The sequence below is a fragment of the Polistes canadensis genome, unplaced genomic scaffold, assembly GCF_001313835.1.
Source record: "Polistes canadensis isolate GaletaPanama2010 unplaced genomic scaffold, ASM131383v1 scaffold_132, whole genome shotgun sequence".
In the NCBI taxonomy this organism is placed as follows: Eukaryota; Metazoa; Arthropoda; class Insecta; order Hymenoptera; family Vespidae; genus Polistes; species Polistes canadensis.
The window spans coordinates 285,439-297,166 of NW_014569679.1; the positions used below are offsets into that span (position 1 = coordinate 285,439).

Here is an 11,728-nt window from a genome sequence, read left to right on the forward strand (position 1 = left end):
AGATAAAAGGCACGGAAGGAAACACCACAACAAACCCACAATTATCGTTGTGAGGTTTGGGCATCTGGGTTTACACAACAGGGTTTTCTTTTTAATTTTCTTTTTATTTCTTTTTTTTATTTTATTTTTTTTTCTTCTTATTTTTAAGTAATTCGATCCACCTTTGTTATTATTCCCCCTTTCCCTTCCCCATTCCTTTTCTTTTTCTTCTTCATCTTCTTCTTCTTCTTCTTTCTTTTTTTATTCTCCTGCTTGTGAACCTTTTATCATCCCCCATCCCCTAATTCTCTAGTACCTTACTTAATTGAAATCAATTAAAGAGATTGAAGCTAATGCGAAACCATAGCTAAAATTTCGGCATAGATTGGGACGATGGATTACTCGTAAGATTGTGAATCTCGTCAAATGATTTAATGGCACTTTGTAGGTCGTCCATTCCACGTCTGGTTTTCGTCGTTAAATCGTCAAATTGACGAACCGTTTGACTCAGAAGATCATCGAATTCTTCTAAATGTAATTTCTCGATGACCCATTCCATTGCTTGACGACCCTGTAGCATTCAAATCATACAACAACAAAAATAAAGAAAAGAATATAATGATGGGTGTGATATATTTTTTTATGAAACATTTAATTATAATCAAAATATTATATAATATTCTTTCACTGATGTTACAAGTTTTAATAGATATGATTTCAAATTTCTTTTATGGGTGATTTGTATTATATGTATAGTTCGTATAATAGGGTAATTAAAGTAATTAATTATTTATAATTCAAGTTTTTGTTTAGGTTTTCATCAAAATTATGAATTGTGAAAATGATAGTGTTAGTAATTAATAATTAATGAATGTATAGTAAAAAACTAGTATACAAGTAATACTATTATAATATATTAAATGTAAATATATATTTTAGGACAAATATATTAATTATTATATTATATTTATATTAACAGATTAAAAAATCACGGTAAAACGGGTAAAAATAACCAATCAAACAATTAATTGTCATAGCATTATAAAATAAAATCAAACTAATAGAAATATATATACCGATACAAATTTATGATTTTTTTTGTTAAATTTCATGACGTTATAAAGAATAAATCTTTTTCCTTATCAACTTTCACTATACTTACTTTTTAGTACACCTTACGACAAATTTATAATACTACGAGGAAAAAACTCTTCCCCCCTGTTTATCTTCCTACCAACCCCTATCATCGAAAACCTTTATTTCCTTTTTATATGCCCATTTAAAAAGATACTTCGTTGGTAATAGGATACTTTAGTAACATCATAAAAAAAAAAGAAAGAAAGAAAGAGAAAAAAATCCAAATCAAAAGATCGAACAAACAGATTTTTTAATGTAATTCGATTTCGATCGAACAATGAATAAAACTTTTCCTTTTTTTCTTATTATCAAAAATCACATTAATGTGTTCCTAATCCATTCCTGTTTTAATTAATTATCATCGTTTGTTATTCTTTGTATAAAATTTAGAAACAACAACAAAATGTATTAAAAATTAATCCCCAAATCATTTATGATTGATAATATTTCTATTATTAATTTGTATCTTACTATATATATAAAACTCACCATGCCAGAATTAAAACAAATTTTAGATGTTAATAATTCTTCCATGTAATGTGTAAGTGGTACACCGCTAACAGTAACCACAGCTTCCTGTTGGAGTAAAGTTTTTTCTGGATCATTTGGATGAGGTGTATATCTGACAGTCTCATCCACTGCGATGTGATTGCAAAAGGTTAACTGAAAAAGAATAGAAAGAAATGAAATCGTTAGTGTCGGTCGATTAACTTCTCACAATTCTCGTCGTTAGACCGAATCGTTTCGGGGGTTGCCTTTTGGGGTTGGGGATTGGTGATGTGGTCGCGTTTATATCGACCAGGCAACTAGTGTGCAACTAGAAATGGGCTGCTAGGCACAACATCGACCCTTAGTTAGATGGCCACTCGAAATTATCGAGAGATATAGAACACCTTTTCATGAACACGTATATATCAATCATCGTTTAATTATCGATCTTTATTAATTAACCATTTAAATAGTATTTTCTTTTCTTTTTTTATATTTTGTAAAAAAGAATCGATTATTCTTTTATTTTTATTTTTATTATGCAATTTAAATATCCGATTTTTTATTTGAATTAATTATGGCGCTCGGTGATATTGTATCGGATATTTTTTCGGTTACAATAATATATCACGTTTAATTTTAAGTATTTTGAATAAATTTAAATAACGATATCGATCGTTATTATTATTGTTATTATTGAGGGTTGATTATGAAAGTTATTATTAAATGAAAGAAATTTATTGCAATGCTTTATATTTGTAGAAAAAGGATTAATTAAGGGGCACTCCATTGAAATAATTGGCGCCATCTTGATTAAAATGGCACACCAATTACCGCCATATTAAAAATACTATATTCAATTTTATATTTTATATTGAATTAAAAATAACTTCATATATATAATTTAATATTATTAATAAATTATATATTATTTAACATACAATATTAATCTTATGTTTTATTACATGGAATAAATTTATTATGTTGTTTACACTGTTTTATAATACCATAATATTCCTGTGTTGTATACAGGAAATTCATTTGTATATTATTTTTTCTTTTTTTCTATGGAAATTGGACTTACACCACTTTCAAAATAAACGGTCCATATAACATGTTTTTTGACAAACTTTTTGTCATTTGATTAACAATAAGAAAACAAAAAATGCTTATATTATTTTAACAAACAATTGAAATAACAAGTATCACTTTATCGTAAGATACTTCATATTAAATTTACTCGTAATCATATTTCTATGGATATATGGATCGAATTGGACGTTGGAATAAAATGAATAAAAACTAGTATATTTTCAGTACCTTCTCATTCCCCCACCTACTTTTTTTTTTTACTAGTAATTTATTCCTAACGCCTAGGTAAAGTGAAAAATTGTTAAGAAAGTATTTTCCTCGCGTAGCAAAACGCGTTTATGCTTCGCACGTAGGAAGAAGCAGAAGCGATGTGTTTTCAATAAGGCAATGACATTTCGCGAGTGCATCGTCGACACGATCGGAATATTCTTACATTTGACAAGGAAAATAACTCTTGTATATTTCATATCTGATATTCCTATGGACATTTCTTTTTCCTTTCTTTTTTTTAAATACTTTTTACAATAAGAATACATTTTAAAAAATATAATAATCGAATAATCCAAAAAAAAAAAAATATTTGTTTATAATAAATACAAATTAATGATAAACGAATTTAATTAAACGGCAGACATTAGTTTTCTTGTTCTTATAAATCAAAAATAAATATTTATAAGTTATATTTAATAAATTAATATACTATTTTGAATATGGCGATAATTGATATGCCATTTTAATTAAGATGGCGCCGTTCATCCAAATAGATGGCGCCATAATTCATACTTTTATTCGATATAAATGTTTGTAAGATATTTTTTTGAAAGAAAATAATCAATATTACTATTCGTAACAAATATTTAAAAAAAAAAAAACATTTGTTTTAAAAATGAGATAATCATTGAATAAAACTATCGTCATAAATGAAAAGAAAAAATGTCTACCTAGTTTAAGAAAGAATCAATGAATGGTTACTTGAAATAACACTAAAGCATTTTCTTGAAATCTACGGACTTCAAATATTCCACACAATTGTATTGAATAAACTAAATAAAAAAAAAAAAAACCATATCACTTTAACCCATCATACCAATTCCAATACTTGAATGGAATAGAAAGATGGTTATCACCATGAGAGACAATCAATGAATGGGTATTCAAACATAGAATAACTTATGCATTCATAAGGTATCAAACCCATGACAATCCTTTTGAAATAATTTTCAAATTCATTAGTTACATTAAATTATAACAGAATTAATAATATGATATGTCTAATAAAAATTCACGCAAAAGATTATTAAAAATATAGAATTAAAAATGTCATTAATATAATTGTCCTAAAAATGCAAGTACACTGATTGAAGAATCAGATAAAACAGTATCATCTCTATAATACATCACATCAATTTCAATAGGTGAATAGAATAGAAAGATGAGTAGCACACAGTAGAGAACAATCAATGAAATCTATTCAATGTTATTGAACATAGAACGATCCATACATTCTATGAACTATATGAACTCCAATAGTATTTTGAATAAAACTTTGACATTCCTGAACACATATATTAAATAAAACTGTATCACTATATCTAACTAAAAATACAGTGAACAGTATGAAACGTATCACGAACAAGAAACAATTCATGTATTTTTTGTAGTACCAATCAAAGTCTCAACAATATCATTTTCGAAAAATATTCACAAGGTATCATTGTCATAGATAAACCAATAAATACATAATCCCAAGAAAAAAAAGATATCAATATTAGTATAAATGAAAAAGATACATATAACACAGTAAGTATGATTAAGAGAATCAATGGAATCGTATCTACGTATATATCTCTAGGATTGAACAATCCATGCATTCGTGAGCTACCCCGTATCAACCCTCGACAATCCACTTGGAAGGGATGGACTTTGAATTCCTCGGTTACACGCATACAGAATGTGTAACGCCTCGAGTGATTCGTCTCGAGGGAGTAAACAATGATCCTAAACCGATACTTGTTTAACGAGCACATGCTTACCATATCATCACTATAAAGTTCCAAGGAAATGAACCAAGAATCAACCAACATACAAGAACCACCAAATAAGCAAAAAAACAAACAAACAAAAGTATAGAGACTGAATTATCAATGAAGAACAAAAGAATTGGAGAAAAATGTTCACGTATCATTAGGAGATTATACTCCTTTGCCAAACCACCTTCTATCTAACATTCCAACCCTTCCCCCATATCTCTCTCTCTCTCTCTCTCTGAACAATCTTGGCAATGTAGTGCGAAGCACCGTGGTCGCAGACCCGGAACAATTGAATCGCAGGGGTGCAATGCGTTTCACGGGGAAATTAACGCCCGCGGCATATTGTGGACCCAACGACTGAACGCAGGTTGGTTGGTTGGTTGGTTGGTTGGTTGGAGGAAGATAGGTGGAAGGGTTGAAGAGGAGTGAACGGGGTAAAAGGGGATTCAAAGTTGGGAGTTAGGGGTTGGGGGTGTTGGAGGTTTGTCAAGAGAGTAGGGAGATGAGGAAGAGAGGGAAATCATCTCTAGAGGGATTGGAGAGGGGGAATGGGGAACCTACCTACCACCATCACTACCACCCTAACACCCCCACTTTTCCCCAAGCTACGCGTTCTGCCATATTGGCAATCAGTGAAGCCAACTGTGTTACACACTACGCGAGAATATCTACCGTACTGTTTCATCATTACGTTCACGTTTCGTTCTCTCTTTTATTTTTTTTTTTTCTAACCTTTTATTCATCCTCATCGCCAAAAACTCATCATCATCATCATCATCGTCATCATCATCATTATCATCATTCAGGTATATTATTTTCTCTTTTTTGTATTTTTTCGATCGGGTTACTAGATTAAAAAAAAAAAGGAGAATCGAAGAAATATTTCGGATACTTTCTTTTGTTTTTTTTCTTTTTTTTTTTTTACTTGATGCAATTGTTTTTTTTCTTTTCTTTTCTTTTTTTATTGTATCATATTATTATGTGTGGTAAATAAAAAAATAAATAAATATAAAAAAATAAATATAAATCACAAGGGATCAACGTTTAAAAGAAAGAAATGGAAGGAAACTTGGTTTGAGAGAGTACCCCGGTCGTATTTAATCTTCTTCCCGTAAGTAGTATCTACGAAATACATACTATGATTCTTTTACGCTCGAGATAAATCCTTTTTCCAACGGAAAATGCCTTGGAAAGTTTCCTCGCAATATCACCCCCGACCTAACCGTGGCTTCTCTTGAACAACGAGCTACCTAATCTCCTTCAAGAAATAAGAAAGAGAGAGAGAGAGAGAGAGAGTTTTCATCGACGAGGTGAAAAGATGAAGAATAGAGTAAAGTATAAAACGGTGGGAAAAAAAAGTGGAAGTAAGAGAAAGAAAAAGAAAAAAAAGAAAAAAAAAAAGAAAAAATTCGGCATGAATGTTAAGAAAAAAAAAAACCAAAAAAATTAAAATCCTAAAAAATTAGATCCTATCAGGTTTTCTTTCAAAAATTTTCCACCTATACATGTGTATGTCTGTGTGTGTGTGTCATAAAAAAGGATTACGAAAGAAAAGAAAAGAAAAAAAAAAAAGAGTTCGTTAAAGGATGAAATTTCGCTGAAAATTTTTCATTCGAAATTCTTCGAAATAATTTTCGTTAGAATCCGAATCAAAATTAAAAAAAAAAAAAACAAACAACACGAGGAGGGTAAAGAATAAATGTTAGGATGCATAAAACGAAAGAGAGAGAGAGAGAGAGAGAAAAAACGTAATTTAATCGCATGAAGAAAAAACCGTGCGAAACCCTACCCCCCCCCCCATTCTCCCACTACGATTCCCAATTCCCCCATCACCACCATCGATCGAGCTGCTCACAGTTTGGCCCCCATAGCAACGTCGATGGGAAAGTAAGTAATTAATTTCTATTCTATTTCTGTCTCTGATTCACTCATTCGTTAACTCAACTTTTACTAGGCGCGAACGAAAAAAGGGAGAATGAGAGAAAGAAATAAACAGAAAGAAAGAAAAAGAGAGTGTGTACCGATGCATCGGTTAATTGAAATTTTGTTCGTCAACCGCGTGTGCAAACCACTGTTTGCCAATCCCTCAACCTTCGTAGCACCAACACCAATACCAGTACCAGTTATAGTAGCAGTGAAAGTAACAGTAGCAGTTCCTATACACCAATACTATCAGTAATAGTAGATGTAGTAGTACTAACACAATCACCAATAGCATTACCAACACAAGTAATAGTAACTGTAAAAGTAGGAAGCAGCAGCAGCAGCAATCCTCGCAACGTTTGCTTTTCATTTATCGCAGCGTTTTGCGGTGCCGACAACTGGGTACACCAGAATGACCACATCATGGGGAATAGTAGTACGTGGATTCGAAAAAAAAAAAAAATATGCCGAATTTGTAAATCGTACACCATCTATACTTTCTGACGACGACGATGATACACACTTTACGATTTTAAAAAGAAACTAAAAAAGAACATAATCATTCTCATATTTTATTGTCAACTTCTTAACAAGTTTTGATATTTTAGTTTCTGGGTTTTTTGAGAACTCGGGGATGATTTTTTTTTTCGGTTTCGGATCGATTTTTAGAAATGACATTTTCATCCGAAAAACTAATGAAATTGTTTTTAAGAAATGTACACTTACTATCCTGTTTTTTTACACATACATACACAGATATATATATAATTTTATTAATATCCTGGAAGAATACAAAATAATTAAGTTGAAATTATTATAAACAAAATTAATTAGTGATTTGAATATCGTTTTTAAGAAATATGCATCCCCATCCCTTCTCCCATACATCCCCAATATACATACACAGACAATTCAAAGCCAAACAGGATGAATACCTAATTCTCTTTTTTAAATATCTAACAATTGGTCTCATCATTTGTTTTTACTATAATTTAAATATTGTTTAATATCACAATCAATTAAATATTCATTAAAGTAAGAATAATGCAAAGTAAAATTGTTTAAAAATTACCTATACTTCGAATAAACAATTTTCGAATAAAACAAATATTTAATTAAAATGAAAATTTTCAACTCGAAATAATCACTGATCAGGATATTAATAAAATACATTGTAGAGTGTGTGATATACCTTAAATAATTGTTAAATAATTGATAGAAATGTCTATTGTTGTTTAAAAGCTCGGAATATATGATCTATGTACCGTCCCCTTCGAAATCCACCGTTGAACTAATTCATTGTCATCAATGCAAATTATTTTATCGAATCTTGTTTATATGACTTTCCGAAAAAAGAAAATCCTATTTATTATGAATATTATTCCTGATATACACATGCGCAACTTTCGAAAGATCATATAAACAATATTTAATAAAAAAACTATAACAGGGGACTGTTTATCTGTGGATTTCGAAGTGGACGGTGCATAAATTATATTCTCCGAGTTTTTAAACAACAGTAGACACATCTATCGATTAATTAACAATTATTTTAAATTTTCAACTTGTTTAAACATATATTCATTGGTTTAAATATTAAATATCTATTAACATATTTTTTAAATATTCAATAATTTCGATTTCTGATATTCTTTTAGACGAAAATTTTATCCTCGAAGTCATCACTGCGCAGGAACGTTAGAAAAAATATACTTTTATTAAAACAATGACATAAAAATGAAAAAACAATACGATCAGAACGTTTTAATATTATATTTTATGTATTAGATGTATGATTATTTTTATACACATGCGCAACTTTCGAAAAATCACATATAAACAATATTTAATAAAAGAAATTTTATAGAGAACAATGACTCAGTTCAACGGTGAATTTCGAAGAGGACGGTGCTCCGAACATATACTCCGAATATTTAAACAATAATAGACACTTCTATYGATTAATTAACAATTATTTTAATATTCTAATACACTCTCTTTATATTTCAACTTGTTTAAACATATATTCATTGGTTTAAATGTTAAATATTTATTAGCATATTTTTTAAATAATCAATAATTTTGATCTCTGATATTCTTTTAGACGAAAATTTTACCCCACCACTTCGAAGCCATCATTGTGCAGGAACGTTGAAACAAATCTATTTTTGTGTAAAATAATTATTTAAAAATGAAAAAAAACACTAAAATCAGAACATTTTAATATTAAATTTTATGTATTAGATGTATGATTCTTTTTATACACATGCGCAACTTTCGAAAGTTCATATAAACAATATTTAATAAAAGAAATGTTATAGAGAACAATGACTCAGTTCAACGGTGAATTTCGAAGAGGACGGTGCTCCGAACATATACTCCGAATATTTAAACAATAATAGACACTTCTATCGATTAATTAACAATTATTTTAATACTCTAATAGTATTTTATTAATATCTTGATTTGTTTCAATTAAAATACATTTGTTTTCTAACGTTCCAGACCAATTATGATTTAGATATGAATATTTTCATCTATATATATTAAAAAATTAATAAAATATTATTACTATTAACAATAATAGTAATAATAGAGTAAAAAGAATTAGTTATAACTAGAACTAAATAAATATACGTTCTTCAAGCATATATTCGCGAATAATTAGCATTGGTGCATAATTGAAAGGACTTTACGAATCTGACTAGATATAGGTATTGTTCATTGAGGTGTGTTCCCGATTCGCCATACCATTTAATGCCTCGAGAGGATGACTAAACGAGAGAGGAGAGAGTATGAGAGAGGAATAGGTTACCAACTGAGTGAGTGAGTGAGTAACTGAGTGAGTGCCTGAATCCCCAAATCTACGACGATTCATAGCCCCAAGCTGGATCTATCCTTGATGTGCAATTCGGTATAGGCGTTCTACCATCTCTATCTATCTATCTATCTATCTATCTATTTAACTATCCACCTATTTATCTTCTACTATCTCACTTCCTCTTATTGCTATTTCTATCTGTTAGATGTAACACAGTGTGTGTGTATGTGTGTCCCACTCATTGTCCAATTCACTCAGTTACTCACTTATTCGTTCATTCATTTACTATCTATCTTTCTCTATTTATCTATCTATCTATCTATCTAACTGTCTGTCTGTCTGTCTGTCTCTCTCTTGCGGTAATCGTCGATTTTAGCGGATTTCAGCAGATAGAGAATCGCATGCTGGCAAATCCGTATTAGATCGTGTAAACGAGAGCTTCGTATCTATTCTACACAGTCTCGAATCATCCAAACTATCCTCCCCCCTCACTCCCCTGTTCATCAACCTGCTACCCCTTTCTCTTTCTATTACTGTCTACTCATCTATTTATCTTATTCATCTGCTTCTAGTTAGGTATTTTATTCAACTTCTGATGATATTACTTAAATACATCTACAGAATTTGTTGAAGTATCTGATCAGTCGAATGGTTGAACGATATTTAAGTCATATTTATGATTTATTTTGACGTATTATTTGTTTAGTATGTATATATATATATATATATATATATGTTTTAAGAATTAAAACAAAAGAAAAAGAAAAGAATGAAATGGTAGAGGAAGTGTTTTTTTTTGTTTTGTTATATAAAACCTTTTTCTTTTAATAAACGTGTCTTAAGGAAACAAATTTGTTTAGAACGTTTAATTTTGATCTCATTGAATATTTCGTCCCATTATTGGATACTTCTTCGGCAATTGAACATTTTTTTTATTGTAACCTTATATTTGAAAAAATACAATACATATTAAAAACATTAGAAGAAGGTTTTTTTTAAACAAAGCAGAAAAAAAAAACAAAAAACCTTTTTCTTTTAGTTTTCACTCCCCCTTTTCTCACCCTTCCTTCCTTCCTTTCTTTCTTTCTTTTCTTTCTTACTTTCTTTTCCTAAAAAAATTGGATGGAAATATTATCACTAAATTGAACTAGTGCATTATTCTTTTTACGAGCATTTAACACGAAACCAAACTTCCGTTTGGGTTTTAGGCTGACTGGTTAGTCGGTTTGGTTTGGTTTGGTTTGGTTGGTTAGTTGGTTGGTTGGGTTGGTTTGGTTGATTTGGTTGGCTAGCTCGAGTTCATGGTTTCTCTTTCTCTCTCTCTCTCTCTCTCTCTCTCTCGTTAAGAGTCACGGAACGAGTGCTTTGAGATGAAATTCGTATTTTCAATATAGAACAAAGTGCCGGAGGATTAGACGAGGCATTTCCGTATCTGCATAAAGATAAAAGGGCAAAAGGGCATTGAATAATACATGGGGGAAAGGTATTACCTCCTAAAGGGACTTTCGTAATCGAGTAAATGTCGAAAACATAAGTTGATATCATACAGATCTACAGTACATCATATATATATATATATACATATACACATATACGTATAGAATACTGATGGTATAATATCAATGAAAATATATATTTTATCGTGATCATATTCAAAACAATATACGAATGATTTTAATCCATTTTTTGTATCCTCTATCTATGTATATATATAATATTTTACTTTTCAAATATTAATTATTCATAAATGTGTGGACAGGTTAAAGATTGAAACTTTATTGTACAATAAGATTGAAATAACGTTTTAAATATTTAACCTGTCCCACTTTCCTGTGTGACACCATTTATTAATAATTTTATTTTTCGACGAGATAAACAACTTATTGATTAATTTTTCAATTCTTATTGTGTTAAGGATTGAAATTAAAATAACAATTTGTCTCGTGATCTTCTTCATTTTTATGTGTGAACAATTTATATATATTATATGTGACTTAGGAGCGCAGAAAAACAAAAAAAAAGAAATCGAAGTTAAAAATTGAATTACAAATATGTTTAAACGAGTTTAACTAAACAAAAATCTGACGCGGAAATAAACCACCTCCTCCTCCTCTTCCTCCTTCCGCAATGATAGAAGTAAAAAAACAACCAAAAAAAAAAGCGTGGATTCTTGTGTCTGCTGTGGTTTCAACAAAAAGAAAAAAAAAAAAAAAAAAAAAAAAGAAGGTAAAAAAAAAAAAATGAGACTAGGGGAAAG

At 29.8% G+C, this 11,728-nt stretch overlaps 1 protein-coding gene across 1 annotated transcript in view; it reads right to left on the reverse strand.

Annotated features, from left to right (window-relative positions):
* Positions 1 to 213: 213 nt before the first annotated feature.
* The window catches only part of LOC106788275 (protein slowmo), a 22,402-nt gene continuing 10,887 nt past the window's right edge, over positions 214 to 11,728 (reverse strand). Inside the window, exons 4-5 of the mRNA XM_014751409.1 lie at positions 1,606 to 1,779; positions 214 to 550 (exon numbers count right to left, since the gene is read on the reverse strand). Of these exons, the coding sequence (XP_014606895.1) occupies positions 347 to 550; positions 1,606 to 1,779 (378 nt within the window). The 3' untranslated portion in view covers positions 214 to 346. The remainder of the gene's footprint in view (positions 551 to 1,605; positions 1,780 to 11,728) is intronic.